Consider the following 25,680-nt stretch of genomic DNA (forward strand, 5'->3'; position numbering starts at 1 on the left):
GACAAGCACACACACACACACACACACACAAAAAAAAAGTATAACCACACAATTATTAGCTACACGTAATATAAAGAAAAAATGAATGCTGAATGTAGCCCTCAACTCTCACCTCTTCTGGGTGGCCGCACAAGGTGCGTGGTGTCATTAATGACCAGCTTGAAGTCGTCCAGCAGCAAAATGTCAATCCCCGTAGAGGAAGCTATCCTTGCGCCATCTACACATAGTAGTAGTGGAAGAGGTTTAGTAAAATCTTTAATTGCATTTTTTTCCTCCTACTTGGCTGAGTAGAATGAAAGCAATTTTCATGCATGACTGCTAATGCCCCAGAAGCAACGCGACGCACAAAGGTGTCAAAGGACTAACCAACTGACTAGTTATAATCACTTCACTTCCTCACGTTACACTTTCTGTGAAAAGTTGCACTTGAACACAGCTGTGAGTGTGTTTTGCTCACTTGTGTTTCTCTTGTCCTGCAATACTTCACTAGGAGGAACAGGCAGTAAGAGAACTCTCTCTCATCGCTAGCCTGCAACACTCAATCAGTGCTGACAGGCGCTAATAAAGTCAGACTGCTGCCAACACCACGGGCAGCGATCAGCCACAGGCGCACAATAACGGCTTGATGGCCAAGAGTCAGTTTGGTGTGCCAGGACTAAAGGGTGCTTATGAAATGAAGCATTTTTTTTTTATTTAGTTGGGAGCATAGCTGACTTTAATGCTTAAAACTGTAAAGTTGTAGATGTCACAGTCGCTACATAAACACGGCACAAAACCTAAAGTGTTTGTGAGACCAGATTCCATAGTATACTGGTAGAACACGTGTATTTGTGTGTGTGGTCATACCTGTAGAATAGATAGCGATTCGGTCGATACCCCGGTCCTCGGCTTGCAGCTGCTGGAGGAAGACGCCCACGCTGTCGCTGAGGGGCTTTAGAGTGAACTGACAGCGCTCCCTCCGAGACGGCAGCCTCACTGAGATCACCGGCAGGCTGTTCTGATACACCACCGTCACCTCTGACAAGACAAACACAAACAGTATCGTTACAGCTCTCGCTGAATCGCCACCCACGCAGCACGGACCGTTAGCTATTGCTGTCTCTTAATGATGGACCACAAGACAGCGAGTGTCTGACTGCCAGTTAAAGATCTGCACCTGACCCTAGTTTGTTCTATCCAGCTTTATGGCTGGGTCATGGCAATTGCTGTTTCATGATGCAGTCAGGGATACAGAGAGCCAAACCTAAGACTAGCAGTAGAGGGCAGTGTTGCAGTAAACTGAAAGTATTTTGAGAGACAACTAGTTTTCCCTGAGCTGCAGGATGAGTGACATCTGAGTTCTCATGCATGCACACTTTCTAAACACCTTTTGCAGGGCAGCAAAAGAGATTAATGATTCTTATCATGATTTCTAGTAGATGGATGCTTATATCTGGACAAAGCAAGCCATCTTTTTCCATTCTCTGCCCAAGATTTTAATCAAGTCTTTTAGCCAATTCAGTGGCAGACATTAAGCTCGATAAGCTTAATGAACAGATGCAGCTACACATTTTTTCTCACTGAGCGATAGCTCTATAATCTGTTGTGGTTGCTGCTTGATTAGGAAAAGGATTTGGTCTGAATACCTTTTTAGGCATTACCATTCATAGTGTCTTATTTATACATGCCCACTTTTAAGCCATAGTTAAACAAGCACACCTAATTGAACAAATAACAGTAACACTAATTACTCGAAACTGTCACATTAAGAACCTGGCCAGCTGTTCGTGGTGTGCTAGAGCTCTGATTTTTTCTGATTTTTACAGCCTTTGCTCTTCTAGTAGTTTCCATACTCTGACAATGCAGGCAGAGAGCTTCAGTGTGAGAGAAAACTGATGACTAAATTATCATATTTATAAGGAATTATTTAGTGTCAATAAAGCTCCTAAACTCATCACAAAGCAATTTTATTTCATTACACTCTAAACTATGCGCAGAAATAAATCGACCTCTATAGAAGTCTGTCTGTCGTGAGGAGAGGGATGTCTTGGAGGCATCATCAACAGGGTCTCAGTGTGCATCAGTTTTATGACTGAAGCAGAGTGTTCGCTGGCTGTCAGATTTAAATCATGAGCTCGCGTTCTCGATTAGCCCAAACTTCCTTAAATGCTGAAAGGAATGTGCTTTTTGTATGAGGCACAATTAGAGCTTGCATTAGGCTTAATGAGAAGTCATTTTAGGAGATTGTGTCCTTAAGTGCAGATGTCTGAGGAGTAAAATATTACTGCCACAAAACTCTCTTCAAAGCAGAGGACCGTACAGTACAAGCATCAGAGATAATATGTGAAGACCTGTAGCAAATCTGTCATATTTCAGACGTAACCACCTGCTACATGTAACACCCTCGCCTCATCAATCTTTTCCTTCTTCTGCTCATTCACTGTCATTTTTTTTTTTTTTTTACCCTTTACTGACAAGAGCCTTTTTTCCTCCCCTTCTTTGTGGTTAGCGCCACAAGAGGCCATTCTTTCTGTCTTAATAGCGCTGCTATTAAAATGTACCTCTGAAAATAAAAAAGCCTACTCTGCAGCATGGCTGTGCTTTCAGTGTGGCCCATCTGCTGGAAGCTGGTCAGCATTTCCCTCGACCTAAGCAGATGCTGTTAACGTTCTTGCACACTACCAGAGTGCATTCTGACTCATCACGCCTCCAGTGTGCACTGTAAGAAGCTGCATCACTTAAGAGAATCACATCAAATTTGTATTCGCCTTATAAATATCGCAGAACTATAACTACATGCCCTACAATTCACCACCATCTGTTTAACTTTAATCAGTCAATCTGCAGTTTCTAGTCTGTTGCACAATCCTTAAGCAGATATTTAGGTTGAATTACTCTGTCTAGCTCTCAACTGTAACTCTCTTACATTAAATATCTTGCTTGTATAGATCATTCAGAGTGCCTCTGAATCATCGTTGCCTTATATAAGTGCACTGGGAGGCTTGCTAAAAGCCTGCTGTTATTGATAAATACTGGAACACATTTAAAAAATGTAAATATTCTTCTGCATACAGTCAGCTCAAACAAGCCCTAAAGAATCACTTGGAAACCTCTGTGAGCAGTACGTCATCATGCGCCATGTGTAAACCGCTTTCAGTCAGAGCATGACTTGCCTGCCACTTATATTCACTTTCCCGGTAATTTGTGTTAATAGGACAACGATGTGCTTGCCAAAAAGTGGCGCAATTAAGCTCGTGAGTGGGCGGATGTTAAATTCTGGGCTATTACTGTTTGCTGTTAATGTAAACGAGGTTCATACTGTTAATGAATAATTAGCTAAATTGAAAATGCAACAGGACTGTAATGAAAAATGCTTAATGTTTAGACAAGTGGAGTGTGTTTTCCTGTCTATCAGTATGATTCAGCTTGTGTTGTGGTTTAGTGGTTAGTGGTACACTGTTTGATTCACATGGGGTTAAAACAAATTATGTTTCATGCTTGCTCTCTGGCGCTAGTCTACAGACTTGGTAGTAACATCCGTCTCAGGTGATCGGCTGACAAGTGGACAGCACTAAATAGAGGTGCGAACTGGGTCAGACGAGTGTTGTGAGAACTCAGAACACTTGCCGAGGTGCAGATATATTTAACTGACAGTATATTTAAATTTATTATGTTTACTGTGGTCATGTTCATTAGAGATGTGTTTTTTTCCCTTTAAACACGTGTCCCTACGCTTTCAGAATGCAGTGACTGAATTTATGTATGCACTCAAGTTTTATTCCTGCTTTTGGTTATTTGAAAGGACATGGAACATGATTATATGAGCAAAAGCTGCCCAAAATACCACACAGCCAGACAACAGTATGAGCAGGCTATAGCGTTTATAAATGAATCAGAGCGCTCTATGACTCAAGCAAGAACTGACATCCAACAGCTAAATATAAACACATTGTTTAAGTTTTCTGTTGGTGTTGGCTAGTATTATGGATGTGGGTCAGAAGTGAGGTCGAGTTTTGGCAACCCTGCTACTGAGGAAACAAGATCACGAGTGGTCAGTGGAGTGCATTTGAGTCACATAAAATACCAGGTGTGAATAGTTACGTGACTCAGCTGTCCGCTTGTGATTGTATCACCGAGACAACTCTGAACAAAACATTCTCTCTCTCACACACACACACACACACACACACAACCACCCACCCATCCATTTTCTCTCACCTTCTGAAGAAGCAGGTGAGCACAGCAGCCTCTGAGCCTGCCATGTAGGAGTTCCCTTCCAGCCCTGCAGAGACACAAACACAAGAGGCTGATTTATGAGTGTAATGCATTACACATTTCAACTTAGTGTAGCAGATAAGCTGGTCTTTGTTGAACGAGCCCAAGATGCTCATTTCATGACTAAAACAAGCATGTTTTTTATCTTGGTGGGGACCAAATATCCCCAGTAACACACTCACAATCTAATTCAAGACAATTACATACCAACTACATTTACATTTACATTTATGGCATTTGGCAGATGCCCTTATCCAGAGCGACTTACATTTAATCTCATTTTTTTATACATCTGAGCAGTTGAGGGTTAAGGGCCTAATAGTCAGTATTTACATGTTATTATAGTAATAAAACCAAGAATTGTTTACAGAAACAGCGATCACTTCAAATAGACTTCAGACAGAATAGGCCATTTGTTGCAGGGGAACACATTAAATTACTGTCATAGGATCACTGTGGTCTGAGGAAAGAGCCGAGAGAGATGAAAGGAGTGTGAGTGTGTGTTTGTGAGAGAGAGAGAGAGAGAGAGAGAGAGAGAGGGGGGGGGGGGGCAGTATGGGAAACTGCTTGACTTTAACCCTCATTCTTCTTTCTATTTTGGTATAGATTACTGATGTTCTCTGGTGAACGGCATCCAGCGGGGAAGCACGTCATGTTTTCCACTGAGCTGTACACAGGCAGGGACAGATGGAGAAAAGGAGAGACTAACAGGGAAAGAATTTCTGCATTGAGTGCCTGGAAATTGAAGGGAAGAGCGTCCAGTGAGTTTGTGCTTGCCACAAAGAAGCTGGTGTATTAAGATCATTTCTTACCTATTATGCAATTTGCTGAGTCTTTTATTTGTTTCATTTAGTTTGTATTGGTTTCATACAGCACATAATAAAACAGACCAAAAACCAAAAAAACATTTGCTGTGGTAATAGGCAGGGCAGAAATTGTTTTAATCATAAAATTGTTTTATTCATTGGTCAAAAATACAGCGACAGGAAAAGGGAGACCAACTTTTGGTAAGTACGCATACACAAAATCACAGAGCTGATGGTTAAGTAATTAAATAAACAACAAGTTTACAACATTTTGTGGACTGCATCCAACATTTCTTTCTTTTTTCTACAGTCCAGATATCCAAGAGAAATGCAGAAATACGATGAGTGCTAGTTTGGCATCTAAAAAAATGACGCATGTAATCCAAAGTGCACTGCATGTCTGGTTCATTGCCTGCAGTTAGGTCGATTCAGGGTCGAATCACTTTCTCACTGCAATCAAACCAAACTAGAGTCCACTCGGCTGTGGACCGAGAGCACCTTGCTCAAACTGTCTCAGATCGATTATTTTGGTACACACTTGAGTGTGACTGCTGTGTTCTCACCTGCACAAACAAACAGCACCAAGCAGGTAAACCCACCAGGGCTTGATTTAAAAAGGGATTAAACACTGCATTTATGAATGTGAATATGAAAGTATCTTAACATTATACGTAACTGATCTACAGTGATCACAGTTAAACATTTATATCACTAAAAGTTTATAACTTTTATTGTTTTATTTGGTCATTTGTTCAGAATAAAAACTTTAACCTTAATGAGCTGGAATTTTTATATCCCTTGGTTGCCTGTGAGGCAAAGCGTGATTTCAATGACACCACAGCCTTCCCCTTCCTTCCAGCTGACTCTAGTGCTACGCTGAAACTATATATGGTTACCTTTGTGACAAATGGCAAAGCCTGAAATGATGCACTGTATAGCACTACTAATTTTCTTAGAACTGCTTAAAAAAAGCTCTGTCAACATGTCTCACATTAATTACACCCAGCACAACAACTAAAATTATACGTGAAGTGTCACTGAACAACATCAAACCGCAACTCTACAAATGGTGAACTTTGATTATATTACCTCAGGTATTTTGCCCTGCCTTCTAACTGAACTGTGCAGCTGGGCGTGACTGTCGATCAGATCCGGAGGAGAAAAACACAGGTCTTGGGCAGCCAAGCTGTTTCACATACACATCTGCTTTAAGCTGACCAGTAACCACCTGCTCATCCTCACATGAACACACACACACACACACACACACATACTTTCACATGCAACCACACTCCACACTTTGAACAAACCAATCAAAGCACACACTAGTGACTGACTATCAATCTTCTATTTGAACCTAGAGCACAAGATCTGCAAAGGGGGCTATAACGGGATCACACACGCACACACAGACACACATACACACACACACAAACCTCTTCACACCACTGTAAACACCCAGACTGTCAATTAAGAATGTCTGAGTCTCCACCACACACTCAACACAACAGTTTGTTGTTGTTTTTTTAGTCATAGCACAGAGCGAAGGAGGGTTGCACATTCCTTTACAAAGGCATTTAATTACTTAAAACGTTTACTATTGACACGTACTGAAATATTAACGGTGTTATGTTACACTGCCACAGACAGAGCAGTAATTTTTACACTATAAGTTCACATTGCATAAACCAAATAAACTGAAATCGTGGCACTTTATTTATAAGCAAAACAAAAGAATTTTACTAAGTTTTATAGTTATTCATTCATTCTATTAATTCCCACATTAATGTTCCATGTTGCTGATATTTACAGACTGAGGGGAATGCTCAGAAGACAAGTCAGAGGCAGTTATAAAGGCAAAAGATGAGTATATTTTAGATTAAGTTGTAAAATCGGGCTTTAAACCAATAAAACATTACACTTAATCCAGTGTTCTGTCCATGGAATGCCCTAATCCATGCCTGGAATTGCCTAAGCTTACCGCAAACAGACTACACTGCACGGCGGAAGAATAGCTTATTCTTAACAGTTCTTAGACACGACACAAAGTGGAGACAAAGGGCATTATATGAACAGATGTACTATGCCTAAACTGTTTTATTGGTTTAATACCTGGCACATTTATTTACAGAATTCATTTATTGCGATGCGGTCACAGATGTGCATCAGATTTTAGATCTTTCGTTTTTCAGATTCAGCTCAGAGTTTAGAACTGAAACTATCCATTTTATATAAACTATTAGAGAATCCTTATATCACATTCAGGAATGGAAGTGCGAGAACATCTGTGACTCTAGTCTAGTTTCTCTGCGAAACTAACACTCTCTTGTTGCTAAAATCGGTATGCCAACATCTGCACTTGACTGTATGCTAACTACCTATGGTATAGCATAATTATGTTCTAAAACCTATGTAGTGCACTAGATGCCTAATACAATGCCAGTCGAAATTCAACCAAAACAAACAAACGAACAAAAACCCTCTACAATGAATGCCTGTTGGAAATTATTATCTACTTGCATCATTGTTAGGACACATATTATGTTTTTTTTATATATATTTTAGATTGATTTGTATTTATCATTTATAATGCATTTATTCACATCAAGCAATATGGGTCTTTTTGCCAAAACGTTTAGGAAACAATTGTTTCAAAAGACTTGCACAGACTTAGATTGTTCAAAAGAATTATACTGTTATATATTTGAATGTAATTTTTTTTTTGCCTTTGAATAAAGAACTACGAGATAACTCCAAATAGTAATTTCGAACAATGAAATTCATTCAGATAGCTTTAATGCTTTGTGTGTGTGTGTGTGTGTGCGTGTGTGTGTGTGTGTGTGTGTGTGTCCTCTCTGCAGGAGTTGCAGTGGCACAGCAGGTGGGCTGTGGACTGCGGATCTTGACTTAGGACTGACATTAATTAGTGATGAGGAGTTAACAAGCCGATCTCCCAGCAGCGAGTCATGTCAGCTCTCGCTCTCTCTCACACACACAGGTTTCAGCAGCGTGTGCGCACACACACACACATACATACACTCACCTTTTTAGCTAAACTAGAACATTTATATCTGACAGCAGTCGTGCATCCTGCTGTATCATATCTCAGGGAACAGGTTTCTAAAACTCCAGTACAGTTAGGCAAAGCTAGGGAAAAGAGCATGTAGCATGTGAGGTGCAACATGTACAGCATCAGCCACATTGTGTTATTGTAAACTGCACTGTGTGTACTGTGTGTATTGTACTGTGTGTATTGTACTGTGTGTATTGTACTGTGTGTATTGGTGAAAAATGTGGAGTGGGATTGGCGGCTCCATTCAGAAAAGCCGCTCATGCCAGTTCTGCACGACGGCGCTCTGGGCTTGCTGAAATATTAAACAGCAGAGCAGTCAATAGTACAGCAACCTTGAAGTCAATTGCATTCAGACAGTGTGACAGATAGAGACAGTGAGAGAGAGAGAGAGAGAGAGAGAGAGAGAGAGAGGGAAAGACAAAGGATGCAGAATTGTGAGAGAGCGACAGAGAGGATGGTGTGGGTGGGTGTGTGTGTGTGTGTGCGCGCACTCTGCAGCACAGCGGCGGGAGGGAGAGTGACTGCAGGAAATGCTGAGCACTGCAGCAGTGGAATCCCTTGCCTGGAGAGGGGGGTTACCCCTCACTTCTCTTCATGCCGGCATTCCCTCCTCCCTCTCTCTCTCTCTCTTTAACCTTGTCCTGCTGCTGTCTGAATCTCGGTATTCCCCTGTTTGCTATGCGACAAGTCCCTTCATGCCGCTTTACTGCACTTACAAGACCAGCATAGCACGTTAGCATGTTTGCCTGAGTGTTTCCTTTGTATCCATCAGCAACACACACCTTTCACACTCTCCCAGCATTAGTCCTCATCACTGTACTGTTTAATCTGATATGGCAGATTTTATATATATATATGCCACAGATGTACACAATTTTTGGTTTCTGCACCATGTCGCCACTGGTGAGTGTTTCAAAGACGTCGCTAAGGGTGTGGTTATGATCATTGTTAGTTAAGAAATGAAAGTAGAATTGTTTGGAATGCTGTACAGAAAAAAAAAACTGTAGACTGTATTATTCCTGCTCCGCTATCTGACAGCTTCATGTAACCACAATATGTCATGCTGAAATGAATGATTTGGTTTGTAAATACACTCCCGGAAAAAACTGGGACTGCTAACTGAGGCCAATATTAAATGTATAAATATGACACTATTAATTATTTAATTAATAGTATTGCTCACGAACATCGGAGGATTCTCTTTACAAGAGAGTTCATTGAATTAACAAAAACATGGGTATTTTATTAATTTGACAAATCAAAGTAGCAAATTAAAAGCGTGATTAAAAAAATATATATATTCCTCACTGGACACACATTACGATTTCATGACCTTGATTTAGTATCTTGTGGCTTCATTCATTTGTGTGCACGATGATAAAAAAAATAAAATGCAAAATAATAGGATGTGCTGGATCAAATGCTATTTTAAAAGCAGCCTAATATTGAGGGAGGAAGCCATTTTGATAAATAAACCAAATGTGCAGCCATTAATTCATAAGTATAACTAGGACTGTTCATGCAGTCATTACTGTATACTGGCAATATACCAGACACTTTTATGCATACAATCTTCTGAGTCATATAACGCCGTATTTGTCTTTTTTATTTTTCATTTTTTTATATTGCCTCTTGCTTTTATGTTACATTGTATTATATTTGACAGCAAAGGAAAAAAAACGCTATTTCTTTCCTCAGTCTGCATTTTCTGTCTCTGATTTTTTTCAGGTTTAAACGCAAGTACTTGTGTTCAAAGTCGGAGGTCTGGACCAGGAGTTCCCAGAGGTTCTACATTAAATAAATCTTTTGCTTGTTAAAAAAGTTTTACCTGTTTACAGCTTCTGTTGATTTTTTTGAATCTACGTAACTTTGCCTTGTTGGATTTTATGACCAGGTTTTCCTTTTTGTTTCCAAATGTCTTTTTAAGAAAGCAGACTTCATACTTTCATTAGAAAGCTGCTTCAAACATACAACACACATGGGAAAGGGTTTGGCCTCGTCACTGCTCATGCAAGTAAATTCAAATTTTAAATATTCCTCACTGTATGTACAGAAGGTTTCATAGACATTTTTTTTTACCTGTAAACATATATATTGCTATAATTTAACTTATGTCATTGACATGTTCATCATGGTCTCACAAACCCCTGATTGGGAAACCCTGGTCTAGATGCTATAGAAAACTCAGTTTTTGATGCTTCTACTAAATGAACTACTACTAAGAAAAATGAACAACACGCACGTATTCAGCATAATCTGAATACGGAGCCCAGAAAACTGATTTAAGTAGATGAAATCTGAATTTCTCTGTGTAAATATTATGTAATTTTTCTTTCGTTATTACTACAAATGTTTGGATAAAACTGCGGTGCTTCATTATACATTTAGAAAACAATGAAAAATCTTTCCACTTGATTTTGTCAGCACTCATTTCAAATATTATTTTATCAACAATTGAGTGGTTAAATGCAATTTTTAGTGGCTGCACTCATTTGCAGAAAGTTGACATTTTTCCTCTCACACAGCGAATATCACAATTGTCATTCACCATGTGGCTCAGACAGACCTCTTTATTAAAATGCAGCAAACTTATCACTTGGCGGGAAGAAAAATGTCTGAGTACTGCCAATTAATATATTATCTCCAGTTTGAGCTCGTGCAGCACCTCCTATTATTTTAGTTTAATAAAGTTCTACATGGTCCCAGTTTTCACAGATAAATTATAAGAGGGAGAGAATGAGAAGTAGAAGCTTTTATTCTCAATGTCATTCTAACACTGAGCTACAACCTGCTATTCATCTCCTAAACAGCCTCATTCATTTTTCTGACTAATATCACTGCGCATACACACTCATACACACTCATACACACCCCAGCACTTCACAAATGTTCCTGCCCCAAGCCTGATGGTTGTCATCATCCTATTCACCCTAAATCACAGGAGTCTGCTGCCCTATCAGAAATAACTCCCCCATTTCTCTCATAGGGCCATTTACAGCCAGAGATGGATTTCCCCTTTATATGTAGGTACCCTAAAGAGTCAAGAGCAGGTGAGTGAAATTCTCAAGACTTCACCCTGAGTAGAATAGAATATAATCCTGTAGCAGAGATGCCTCCAACCACATAAATGTGTGTGTGTGTGTGTGTGTGTGTGTGTGTGTGTGTGTGTGTGTGTGTGTGTGTGTACTGTGTATATACTGTATGTGTACAATAATTTGCTATTAAATATGGTCAAACCCAAAGCCAAGGAGTGCTGAGAGTAGATTTGTTCTGTCAAAGCAGAAAGGCCTTTAGCAGTATATTATTCATACACAGGCTGGGAAATGATTATGAAATTGAATGATGTCACAAATGTGCCGGCTGTTGGCATCCCCAATAAATTTCATAAGTTGCCACATGTGTGTGTTGTAGCTGTAAGGATTTAGCACTGAGCTCATGCGCTTCATGACTAGTTATATATTTTAAAGACACATAATGACTATAGTAAAAAAAAAAATGCAGAGGGTGGGAGTTTATGTTTTCTGGGGTGTTGTTTACTCGTGTTTATGTGAGGGAATATATCTCTTCCTGTCTTTTTCTGTTGGAAAAGAATGCCTAGAAGTGTTGAAATTGTTGAAACGCTCATGTGCTGGAGTCGCTCAGGGCCTCTGTGCTGTAGGTGGGGGTATACACCTAAAAAAATGGACCAGCAACCTATCAGTTAACTAAGAGAAAGTAGTGAGACTAGAGAGGATGGTTGGAAATAAGGGGTGTAATTAGAAATCTGTGGTCTAGCAAAGAAAAAAAGAAGAAAAAAAAAGGCTTGCTTTTCTATTTGAAACTGTTGTATATGTGGATTATTGCGAGTAATGTACTTAGTCTTATTAGCTTCTAATAGTTATTCAGTGAATAGCATTATCATTATAAATTATGACTGTTATAATTACACTGTAAAAACAGCTTTTAATTCTTTAATTCATGGCCAGCAGTACGAGACGAAAAAAATGGAAAAAAAAAAAACAGATTTTGGCAGACAATGAACTGATGTGTACAACGATTTTAATTCAATGAGCATCCGCAACACTGTTCATGATGTCTTTTGCCAGACATGAGTAAAGTTATTCATCCAACGTTGCACCTATTGCTGATTAACTGACGCAGCTGAGCTATCTGAGAGGAAAGGAAAAGTGCCATCTGTTCATATTACACTGCAAGACTGTAGTTCATCTGAAAATGGATGGTTCTGGTTTTCAGATTTCTGAAGAAATTGCCACACTGCACCGAGTTAGCAGTGTGTCCCTCGGTTCCATTACCTCTCACAAACTCCACTCTGCTGTGTGTCAGTTCTGTAAAACTAAACAGAAAGTGTTTGGTGATAAATAAAATAGAAGTGATCGTTTTACCTAGCAAATTAAACTGATAAATTGTCCCAGCTTTATTTAGAAATATATAAAAAATCCATTTTACTTTTCTTTATATCAATACATTTTGATTGAACTTTAATTTGAGTGAAAAATCCTTGAAATACAGCATAGTACTTGTTTTTTTTTTTAGCTCAGAATTTCAATATTATTTAATGCCAGCGCATTCGAGCATTGCTGTCAGTGAAGACAAATATGTTAATTCTGTCCGGTTTAAGCTGAGTGCATAACAACGTACTGAAATCACGCTGGAAAGGAATGCTTCTAACGCGCGTGCAAGCATAAATATTTACATGCTTTATAAGTCTTGCAGGCTTTTTTTCATTTATAAAGCCACACTGAGGGGAATGCATAATTTATTTTTTATTCAGTTAAAGGGGTCTATGGCTACAAAAAGAGAAACACAGTTATAGACAGTTAAATTGTCTGTGTTGGTTTGGACAGAAATCTGCTCAGCGGTTTTTCTTTTAGTGGAAGCAGCTCTTCCGTTTCCTCTTGCCACACCGCCAGATCTGGAATATGATAGGTAGTTCCCAAGTCTACATGGATACACCTTTTTCATTTGTATATATTATTGCGCAGACTTCCTTGCCATCCACGTTATTGTCTTTCAAGCATGTTTCAATATTATGGGCATATCATTAATGGTGGTGATTCTGTTGTTCTTATTACTAAGGTGTACCATTTTATTTTTCTATTCATAATCATATCTTTATTTTTCTATTATTTATTATATTTATGCATATTGCATAAAATTGTGAACTGCTTCACGTCACTCTGTATCACACCACCCCCAACGTAAATTATTTTCCTATAACAGCACGTTGCGTGTTGAGTGTTATTCCTTACTTAGTGTATAATGTAATGAATTGTTCTTTGGTGTTGAAGGAAATACAGAACTTTTTTATTTAATTTAATTATTGATATTGTGATATCAATTATTCATCCAAGCACGATGGGTTAGGAGTCACACACACACACAAAACAAACATAATATATCATTTAATATGGGCCACGATTCCATTTTATATGGATGCTCGCTTCTTCAAGTGTTAAGATGATTATGGTAGTCTAATCCTTTTCTTTTCAAAAAGCGCTTAGAAAAGCATTCTCCTTCTTGACTTTCTTAATCTATGGGATCAAAAGACTAAGCAAACCCAATTAATGGGCCTCTTTTTCACCTATTGTTTAGCCTGACACCAATCAGCTAAAGACCCTTCACATGGCCACAGCACCAAATGAATTATTGATTAAACCATGACACTGATACCCCCGCCTCCCCCATATATATATATAAAAAAACAAATGTCTTTTACAAATACATGCATGCTCCTGTTTGCGTACTATGGAAATGGTGGACAAACAAATTCATTAGCTAGCTAGTGAATGCTTCAGCGTGCTTGCGAACACACTCCAATTACCTACGCTAAAAAAGTAGCGCTTCATGCAATTTAACTCTAAATTTTACCAAAATAATTATGTGCATTAATACTGACTATGTAATATAAGTGACTTTTGTGCACAATGTTAAGCAGAAACAGAAGTCTTTCTATTTTCCTGATAATGTCGCTGATTCAGTATTGTTTGTGCCCTCGACAAAAAGGCAGAACATCTTTGGCTATGAGCTGTGTTGCTCTCTTGTCTTGACATAAAGACGTTATTTGAGCTATTGCGTTCGCTCAGTAAAGTGTTAACAGTTTTCGTGTTGCACTGTTTCTATACCCTGATTCTGGAAATACTGTTAATAGGAGTATTAAAAAGGATTCAGATTATTGTATCAACAGCTTACTGAACCTGAAAAGCTGGTATCACTGACACGCAATCTGTCCATCCCTGCACTGGCATGTTTTTTTTTGTTTTTTTTTTTTATTGTGATGGCACACTTCATTCAAATATTAGCACATATGACGCGCATGAGCTTTACACAAGGCGTTAAATGTTGTCGCCGTTTGTTGGCCAACATCTGACATTGCTTCAGAGGTGACATATCTCACTGACACTATGAGACAAGTCCTATTTGTCCTGCCTTTTTTTTGTGTGCGCGCGCCCAAGTGTGTGAGGTAGCCTGCGGATTGCTCAGTTTGAGGCATCGTGTTTGCGTATACAGACAGATGGCGTTGGCCCTCAACTTCTGTTCATTAGACTGCAGGTCACGTAAGCTGCAATAACGTGTCTCATGTGACTTTACATACACACTACACACTGCAGGGAAACCCCACTCCTTACACACACACACGGTATCTCTTTCCAGTAGTGACTGGCTGCTGACTGATGATGCGAGACATGAAGCAATGCAACAACTGCACCTCGTTTTGCCCCTGCAATACATCTTACCACACTGCAACTGCTCTCCCCTTCCTCCTACACACTTCTCCAAACCCAACATCACCGGGTGTTGCTTTACAATCAGCCGGTGCTGCGGAAAAGAGTGGAATGCCGCTGAGCAATATGCCACTTTGAATATATGGTGCTGATTTCTAATGATAAAATACTTCAGTCAGGAATTTTGAATACTGCACTGTGTCTTAACGTAATATAATCTCTGGTGTTTAATTAAGCATCCTGTATTCATGCGTCATAGGATGCACGTTACCTTCGGTGTCTTTTACTGATTATTATATATATTATGTGGTAATGCGTTATAGTGTAATTTGCTATTTAGACACACATAGTCTTGTTGTACCAATAAATCATTAAGAAAATATCATGATACTCTATGCAATTTTGCTCAGGCCAACAGGCATTTATTTATTTATTTATTCATTCATTCAACCTAAGAACAAAACAGAGTATTTCTGAGACGGTCGGGGAAAACCCATTGGATATCGCCGTGGCTTAATTCTGGAGAACAGGCATTTAAAAAAATAATAATAATTCAACATACTTTGACAGCTCAAATTTATGAAACCATAAATATATTTTACCAAAATGAAATGATTTATTATCTTTTCTTGGATTTCTGGAAAAAAGTTATAACTTATAAGTCTTATAGGTAAATAAGGAGGCAGTTTAATGAAAATGGCTGTAGGTTATGAATAAAGGTGGGTCTAATGATAGGCATAATTTTATATATTTTATTTATTACTTAAACAATTAGAGTCAAATTAAATCAAATAGCTGCGTTTAATAGCCGAGTTGGAATGGATTCTTTAAATTCAGTTTTCTCTTTTTTCACTTTTGGAGGTAAAGAGCATTTAAACATTAATCGTGACTGAAATACATGCAAGAGAGAAGCACACTTCAGTTCAGAAAAGTTTTCAGACCGTATATAGCAGAAAACATCAACATTTCATCATGTGCAGGGTTTCCCCATGCCGTCACACATTTATCAAGATTATGCATCAGCAAACATCTCAGTAGTATAATTTTGGTATCACATACAGGCAGGGTAAGCAGCTTTTAACCATAACCGTGTCACCACAAACAAACATTATTTTCTGTTCATACGGCTTGCTGACTTCAGCGACGTTTTATTGCACTCATAATGTTCTTTTTATTTCAGTAATTTTAATCAACAATTGACTGGAAATAAAATCATTTTAAATCTATCACAGTGTAGATTCTTGTTTAGGAACGTGCAGAGGAAATACAGCCTTAGAGCTCACACATCAATGCTGCCAATAAATAATACACCCCGGCATGGAGTAGGTCTTTCCTAGCTTGCATCCTCAGAGTGATCATTCAGCCTTGTAACATTAATTAAGAAAGATTTAGTCACAGCTTCAGCAGCGGAAATAAAAGCTAGGGGTGCAGAAAACAATTCGGAGACAGAGGATTAATAAAAAAAAAACCACCAACAACAACAGCAACAACAACAGGGCGCTCATTCACGTGAAACACTCCGTTCGCTCTAGTAAAAACAAGCAGCTTCAGTCAGAGACAGCGACTGAGAATCTCCCCATTTTTTAAAAGCAGTGGTAATTGGTCCTTCACATCCTTACTCAACCCACAGAAAAGACACAAGAGGGAATCAATACTCTGAGTACGCGTCAACATTTTGACAAGGTATGTGACTGGCCAGCACTAACATGCACAACATATCCATGGAACAAACCCTCTTGCTGTTAAAACATCAATCTAAAATATACTGTGGGAATATCAATATACTTAATGCACATCCATCGACTGTGATGCACCTGAATTTAATCAGCGGTGTAAAACCTCAGTCTGAACCTGCCAGAGACTCTCGTTAAGACAGTCTGTGGGAATCGAGACATTACAAAGTTTTATTTTTCCATTCCAAAACTCTACATCCTTAGAGCTCACTTGAAGGCACAGATAAGAGACGCAACCAAGCCAACAGAGACAGACTTGCTTTGCTTCGGCCTCCTCCAATAGGAGCAAATGGGCTGCATTTAATCAGCTGCGCCCTCCGTTCATCCCTTCAACCGAAACTCTGCCCGAGCAGCCGTGGAGATTGCCCATCATCTGTGCTCTGCACACACACAAATACATCAAACATCCACATTCCCCTACTATATTTTCTTTTGCATTATATTGTATTCACTCAGTAACAATGTTTGCCTTCAGGCAAGGAGCTCTTTTCATCTCAAGGAACATTTTACCTTCTCTCAGAGACAGCATGGACATCCATACAAACATGACCACATCCTTGAATCAGACATCCTTTCTGCTGTAGGGCTGCCAAGTACCATCACAGAGAATGTTACTATAACTCTGTTAAAAAAAAAAAAAAAAAAACCTGCTTTTCCCCCAATGTTCCCCAAAAGCACTGTTGACAAGAGCAACAGCAGTGACCAGTTAGTGATGTACTTCATATTTGAGGGATCAATTCACGCAAAACTGCAAAGAACCTACAGAAACCGAGTAGCATCCAAGTGCAAATATGGGACGTTTCAGGGGACAGGTGTTGAGGACAAGAACGAGACGAATGAGAATTGTCAATATAGACAAAGCTGATCCGAGCCACAAAAAAAAAAAAAAGAAAAAGAAAAAAAGGACAAGGAAGCTTGTAATGCGGAAGTGAGAATGTATCTTCACTGTGCCTTGTACATGTCCAGTGCTGGCTGGAGGAAGAAAGGTTAAAGGCTGGATACTAGAAGAAGAGCTTGTAACTGGCTTCAGCTGAAGGTCTCATTAAAGTAAGCAGACAGATAGTGGGACAGTTCACTCTGACTAATCTAGCGGCTTTTATTCTTCTCTCCTCCACACTTTATTCATCATCTCTCTCCTGCTGACATATTCACATACCCATTTTAAACTCACAGTCAGTCTGCTGTAATGCATTTTGCAAATGTAGATCTCTACATATTCATGAAGTATAGAACACAACAGGGTCCTGCTGTTGTAGGAAAATAATCCATCACAGGGTGGGTGTGATGTGGCCTGACCTGAAGTAGAGTTAATGTTAGCACTTTTCTATAACAACACAGCCCGAAGTGTTCCTCTATTCCTCTTATACCACAGATAATTACGATTAATGAAATATTAATGACACATCATGCTTTTTAACTGTTTACAGTTACACTTAATGTTGTGGAACATCCATGAGACGAGTCATTTCCTGTATTCACTTATAATAAACAGTACATAAACAGTGTTATGTGCGTTGATTGCCATAGACACAGAAGCACAAAGTAATACTACTCATACTACATCTTCTGCTTACACCTGAGTCATCCTTTTCAGCTGATGGTCAGCCCCCTGAAAAACAAGCTGCCGGCATAGAGAGAGAGGGATGGAAAAAACTTTGGTCAATAACCTGACACTCTTTGTGAAGCTGAGAATGATAGGGAATATTAGCTTGGTGGATAAAATAAGACGTTAGAACCTTTGACTATTATTGATTTTGCAGTATCTTCAATGAACAGGAGAATGTTTGGGTATATACGCTGCAGTATTTCCTGTAATCTTTCTCACATTTGCACTGTCATGGGTACACACACACATATTTTTCCAAAACACAAGACATCTTACGCTTGCATTTCCCTTAATTGAGTAAAACAGCATATCAAGTATGAGCATATGCAGCTGCACACAGTGCAATTATGTGCACTTGCGGCATGCTTTTTACTAAACAGATACAGAAAATACCACAAGGAATAGACTGTCATTACCATTTTAAACGAATAATGCTGAAACAGTAACAGGAAGTCTTTCACAATGGGAAAGGTATGACTTTGCTTCTTTGAGTGTATGTATAGGCACACACAATGTTGTTTCCATTTTAGCAGATTTCTCCTATAGTTACAGGTAAAGTATTCCACTATGCATTAAAGCAGGCTAATGTAGTCTACATTAATGTAGGCTATTTGCAGACAGTGCACATACTTATAACCAGTTCCCAATTTCACCTCCCTCAGTTACAGTGCAACGCCATCGCTCCAGCAGCGCCATTACTCCAGCAGCGCCATTACTCCAGCAGTGCCATTGCTGTGGTAACATCTGCGGCAACGTCATCGCTGTGGCAACATTTGCGGCAACATCATTGCTGCGGCAACACCATTACAACAGCAATGCCATTACTACAGTAATACCATCACAACTGCATTGCCATTCCTATAGCAACACCATTCCTACAGTAATATCATTCGATTACTACAGCAACACCTTTACACAGATTTGCTAATAATAATAAAAATATTAATTATTCTTGTTTTAAATAGACAGAATTATTCTACATCTGTTCTTTTTTAAAAATATAAATATTTAATGAAGCAATTTTCAGTGCATGCAGGAGGATGAAATACACGAGGGGAACCCCTGATACAGGTCTATGATAAGCAAATACAACATAACCTAATGTCACTCTGCAGTGCTGTAGAGTCCACTCACTCACTCACTCACTCACTCACTCACTCACTCACTCACTCACTCACTCACTCACTCACTCACTCACTCACTCACTCACTCACTCACTCACTCACTCACTCACTCACTCACTCACTCACTCACTCACTCACTGGATTATGACACAGCGAAAGTAGCAGCTTCTGCCAAGGACAAAGTGGAAGTGATGGAGGCTCCCTTTAACTCGGCTCAAATAAGGCAGCAGAATGTGCTAAGCTGCCAGAGATGATTTAGGATCCCACCATATATGGTGCGCGGGTGTCGTGAGGTTTACCAAGAGAATAAGAAACACATCCAACGCCATGACTGTGAACAAGTATGTGTTCTTCAGCTTACAGTCATTTGGAGACTGTACATGCTGTATTGACATTTACTGCAGTAGAAATTAGTGAAAAGGAAGGAGAAGCAAGAAAAAGTCAGTCAAGTGAAAATAGAGATTGAAGGAGAATAAACTAGAAAGGTAGAACAATACTTCTTATTTGTTATTCTGTAATGCAAACCCTTCTCCTTTCAGAAAGACACTACGTATGATAAAGTAATCTGTGAGAACACTGCTCAGCACAGCTCTGACAGGAGCGATAACCTCTCAGCACAGCACTGGCTAAGAGCCGCAGACCCTGGCGATCAATGCCACATCTGGTCCCTTCACTACAGCAATGCGGGTAGAGAGAAAGAGAGAGGGAACAGGGAGTGAGACAGTGAGACAGAGAGAGGGAGAGAGAGGGAGAGAGAGAAGGCGAGAGCGGGATGGATGCAAGCAAAGGAAAAGCTGAGACACAATCTTACTAAATGTCTAGAGAGATGGAGACACACATTCATTTGGAACCTCAGCGGTATGGAATGAGATATTGAAATCGTTTCTGCGCAGAATTCTCACAAGACATTAACTACAGAATGAGACACTTGTCCCGACTAATACTATCTGATGTGTGGCAATACAGATCCTGAAAACAGAATCGAATTAACACAGATATATCATAAAGTGTTATTAAACGACGGAACCGAGTTTCAGCAGCTCAATTTTGAGTCCCAGAGCATAAACATGGAGGATCTGAGGTGTTGTGTTGAGAGAGCAAGTTAAATAAAAAAGTTAAATAATTCAGCTGTTTGCTCACACCTGGTTTGTTTGCTAAAGCCTGAACCAGGATGCAACTTTTGTGACGTTGTATCTTGTATCTTTTTTCATTTAGTTGTTTGGTCAAGAATTTGGGGGATTGGGGGTTTAATGCACACTTATTCATAGTCCTGAAGGTGTTTTCTAATTTACATGGTCATTTCATTAGAGAAAAGTTACTAAAGTTGACTACTAGGTAATGATGAGCCAATATTACTGAGAGTTAAAATACCAGTGCACTTAATTAAGTACCCTAAAAGACTGTATAGTGTAAAAAAAGAAACTGAGTCAGGGAAGTAAAAAATACTTTAGAATAAAATGTTCCCGAGCTGCTGTGAGTCGCCCTGCCAGTCTTGTAATAGTAATTCAGCTAGTGCCATGTCAGAGGTGTTAGCATTAGCGGGAAATAATGGGAAACGGGAAATGTGTCATATGCTGAATCAGATACATTAAACATCATCATGTCACAACCTGAAAGAGGTCTTACAATACTGTGTTTGCTGGAGCCACAGCCAATCAGAGCAGAGAGAATGAGTGAGAGAGACAGAGTCCCATATTATACTCTGTAATACAAACACGCATATTATGCACACTTCTCCTAAGAGCTCCTAACACACCCAGTAATACATCGGTAACAAGAATTTATTTATTTAGTTAGTTAGTTAGTTAGTCTACAAGTGTGATCATTAATAAAGTGTGATTTTTACTTCATGCAGAAAACATTAAGCTAAAATAAAAATTATACCATGATGTTTCATATTAAAAGTCACTCACCTGCTAGAGCACAAAAAACATAAGAATCTTGTATAGACGTGCATATATATAGTCATTTTTAAATTGAAAAACGCCTGAACAAAACAATACAAAACATTACTGGTGAAAAATAAACATTAAATTACATTGTAATTGAATTCCCTAGTGGAAATACATTCACCTTGCTGCTTTTCCAACTGTATGCTACATAAACAAAAAAAAATCCAAAAGACAAAGAAATATTTTAGAATTGCATCTCTCATATTGCAAAGGAATCAAATCACAAGGCACATAGAGATTCCCTCACCTACTAACCCCCAATAAGTTTACATGAGCAATGAAACACACAGATATTAAATATTAGGCATTTGGATGGACTGCAGCAAAACTAGAAAAAGTAAGAAGGTAAAAATAATGTACTTCCGTCACAGTGCTACCTGTTCCTCTGCACTACACCAATCTCATCTTCTCTCCTCTCTCAGCTATCTAATAATCACTCCTTATGCACCACGTATATTGAATTTGCTTTAGCACATGCATACACAAGCATACACTCACTAATGTGCTACTCAGCAACAAAGATGGCACAGGATCAAATAGGCTATTCTCTATGAAGAAATTTATAGCTCATATGCCCGTTGAAATAGCCAGTGGGGGAAAAAAAATCCACCGTATTAAAATGCAGACACTTAACCTTGAGCTCATCTTTTGAGCATATTGCAGCTGCTACACTGGGCTCTATCAGCCAAATAATCTGCACTGAGAAGGAAATCAAAATCACACAATTCAGCATCAGGTCAAGCCAAGCGGTTACCATGGCTGAGAAAAAGCCCTAAAATCTTCGAAATAAACAGGCTAGACAGGAAGTTCACTCCACAATTAGTTCCAATATGGAAAGTGAGAAGGAGTGAGAAGCTTACTCATGCAAAAATGAGTTTCCTTTTGAGTTGCTGCAAATCTCACAGTCTTTCTCAGACCTGAAAAAAGCTGATCATTCAGTCGTTCATAAGCTGAAGACTTGATTATAGTTGTACTTTTTCAGGATATGCAGAGAACTAAGAAAAACCTACACAGAAAAAATCTACTTGTGCAACCATTGTATCCAAGACACCAACGAAGTGACAGGTTTTTCAGTTTAATTGCGCATAAAATGGTACATTCACACATTATTAGTGCGCGACAGTGGAACGTTCCTCTCATATTCTGCCACACTGAAACACAGTGCTGGTCATTCTACTGCACACAAACACCACCTTCTCCCAGTACAAAGCATGATTTGTGTGTGGTGGATGCCATCACCTACATATCATGTTTGGCGTGTGTGAAGTGTATTGAGTGGGATTATGACATATTCACATACAAACTTAATAACACTGTGTTTTAAATCACAGTTTCAGGGATTGAACACAGCATACTTATACTTATTTGTGTGTACTAGGTACTGCCACAAGTACTTTGCGTCGGGTATCAGTCTGATACGCAGAGAAACTTGTACACCTGAGAGCACTTCAGTTCAGTGAGCACTGAGCACTGAGGCATGTCCTTTCTTCGCACTCTCTGAGGTTTTTGCTTTGCTCACGAGTCAAGGTGCAGATTTTTAATGGCCCCGCTCGCTGATGCTCAGCTAGCCTTGATCTCTGTATTAAACAAGGGTTAAACAGGATAACATCTAAAACTAAAAAATTTAATCTCAGTGTTAAGAGTTCAGAAGTAGAAAAAAATGTTCCATGACACCTTGATCGGTTAATCCTAATGTTACTCATTTTAGTATTAGTATCAGTATCTGCATCAACAGTTACTGAAAAACTTGTACTCATTCTGAAAAAAGGAAAAAAAAAAAACAACACATGGTATCAATGCATCCCCAATGACAACCTAGTAACTTTGTGAATGAACAAAGTAACATTTACTTGGTTCCTTTTTCATGTTGAAAATCAACAAATGTGTTTTATATCAATTAAGGCCAAATAATAATAATAATAATATTCATTTAAAATTTTGTGATTTGTTACAGTCGCATTGTTGGTAGCACTCATAATGTGAGAGACACATTTCAGAATCAGAGACAGGAGCTGCTTATAGCAGACCAAAACTGTACGACTTTCAAAATATCTATAGCATTAAAATGTGCTAGACTGGAATAACACTTCTGGCCACACTGAGACATACGAGAAATTGAGAGAGCAGCTCAGCTAACATTCGAAATTTTACACAAAGACTTGCTGCTGTTTCGTTTGATTGAGGATGTAAACATGACAGCTTATATTGATTTGTTACAAGGTCACTCCAGAAATGTGAATTTTCTATGCTGAGTAATCAATCTATCAAAATGACCAATCCCTAGTGTGTGTCTTGCTATAATAAACAAGGTGTTTGGGGTAATAATGGCGTGATAACGACCTCATTAACGGAATCTGAGTTTCTTTTTTTTTCCTCAAGAGGAAACAAAACATTTGTAGTGGCACTGAGAAACCCGTATCTAACACATTCGGGAAGGCCGTGGTTATCCTTGATATTAGATAAGGCTTAGGTTGGGAATCATTGTAGCTTACAGCCAATATCTTCAAAACTCCTGTGGAGCTCAAAACCATTTAATGTAGGTTCTGTTTTGACACACGGCTTTTCTCTTTTATCCAATCGCACTAACCTGGGGAGGTAGGGAGGTCCTGGACTGGCTGAAGAGTGCTGCCCTGCCGGAGGACCTCAGGCTGTGTCCTCTTCTCACACTCTGGTGGACAAACGGTCCAGATAGCGTCTCCTGCAGAACAGAGGTCGACATCACAGTGTCAGACTGAAATCGTGGAGCAGGGTGTTAAAGAAATACTCTATATAGCCAAAAGATTGTGGACACCTGACCATCACACCCATGTGTGGTTCTTCCCCAAACTGTTGCCACAAAGTTGTCTAGAATGTCTTTGCATGCTGTAACATTACATTCTCCCTTCGCTGGAACTAAGGGCCCAAACCTGTTCCAGCATGATAATGCCCGTGTGCACAAAGATACTGGTTAATACTGTGTGTAGGTTTCATTCAATGGGATTTATGTCCAAAAAAAAAAAATGATGAAAACAGCAATTAACAGTTCTATCCTTTAAATATTGGGGGGAAAAACTGAGAATTCTTCATTGATGCAGGAAAACTAAAGTTTAAATTTAATGTAACAGTATTTTGTGCTTCTCCTCCTCCTCTGATGATGATGATGATATGTAATTGATTAAATAATTGAACATTATTTAACTGAGAGCAAAACTGTTACCATATGTTAAGCATTTTATAGCAAAGAAACATTTAATGGAAAATCTGCAAACATGTTTAAACACATTTTCATTTTATTGCTCTTATTATGAGCTCGCATTAAGCTTGTGTTATGTACTGTTGGTACAGCGATGTCAGGAACATAAGGCAGACCTTCAGTCAACTGCTTAAAATGAAGCTGCTAAAAAAAAATTGCAGCTCTGAGCTCTTTAGGCTCTGCTGGTTCTCTGTGTGTAGGAGAGCAACAACTCTTCCTTCCTTTTCTTCTAACTATAGCTATCACACCAGCTGTGGCCCATCAGAGCCTACATTAATGCCAATTAGACTTGTTTTCAATTAATTGTGCTAAAAGTCTTCTAAAAACAATGGAAGTGAGAGTTCATACAAGGCAAAAAGAGACTCGGAGATGCAGACTCGAGGGTCTGTAAAACTCTGTTTTGCCAGAGAGAAAGAGGGAAGCACAGAGAAACAGATAAAGCATGTGAAGAAATCCTGAGATTACAGATCATCAACTCACATACCAAGGAGTTTAAATACCTTAAACTCAAAGCTGTAATCTCGTTAACTTTGTACAGTAGACAGGGACTATTTCCCCAGCTGTAATATATTTACAAGTTGGGAAATAATCACGGCAAGAAACATATACGAGGTTGGACTAATCACTAGCCAAGACCCCCTACACAGATTTTGTGTTCAAATTATTTGTTTGTTTTTTTGGTGGCCAGAAGGGAAGTAGGTTTAAACAACCAGAGACAGAAGATAAGCCCTACTTCCTACTGACGTTTGAAAAACCGAAACGCCTCATACCCAAAAACATCCGCCAACAACTAGTCGATGTCACAAACACAACTCAGAATTTTCTAAGGAGAGGATAAGAACTACAGCTACACAATCCTGACCTCACTGGGTATTCATATACTTACACATATCTCCATTATTGCACTTGGCTAACTAACTAGCTGGTTGTATGTTATTAGATTACATTAGCTGCCCATTTTTATCCTAGTTATTTAGGGTTCCAGGTAACCAAATGATGAGACTGGACATGGCTGGCTATCTAATGCATGATTTCTAAAGCAAACTATGGTTTTAAAAAATGATTGACTGAGGGTCAGCTATAACATTAATAATGATCTCCTTGTTTAAAACCATTTGACAAACACAAGCATGCCTCTAATTATGTAGATCTACAGTAACCACTCTGGCTGAATGCCG

General features: G+C 39.0%; 1 protein-coding gene across 1 annotated transcript in view; it reads right to left on the reverse strand.

Moving 5' to 3' along the window:
- mcu (mitochondrial calcium uniporter) overlaps positions 1–25,680 on the reverse strand; it is a 57,379-nt gene that overhangs the window by 7,343 nt on the left and 24,356 nt on the right. Inside the window, exons 2-5 of the mRNA XM_026939354.3 lie at positions 23,858–23,968; positions 4,198–4,261; positions 847–1,017; positions 113–217 (exon numbers count right to left, since the gene is read on the reverse strand). Coding sequence (XP_026795155.3) covers positions 113–217; positions 847–1,017; positions 4,198–4,261; positions 23,858–23,968 — 451 coding nt within the window. The remainder of the gene's footprint in view (positions 1–112; positions 218–846; positions 1,018–4,197; positions 4,262–23,857; positions 23,969–25,680) is intronic.

This window comes from Pangasianodon hypophthalmus, chromosome 3 (genome assembly GCF_027358585.1).
Source record: "Pangasianodon hypophthalmus isolate fPanHyp1 chromosome 3, fPanHyp1.pri, whole genome shotgun sequence".
NCBI classification, from domain to species: domain Eukaryota; kingdom Metazoa; phylum Chordata; class Actinopteri; order Siluriformes; family Pangasiidae; genus Pangasianodon; species Pangasianodon hypophthalmus.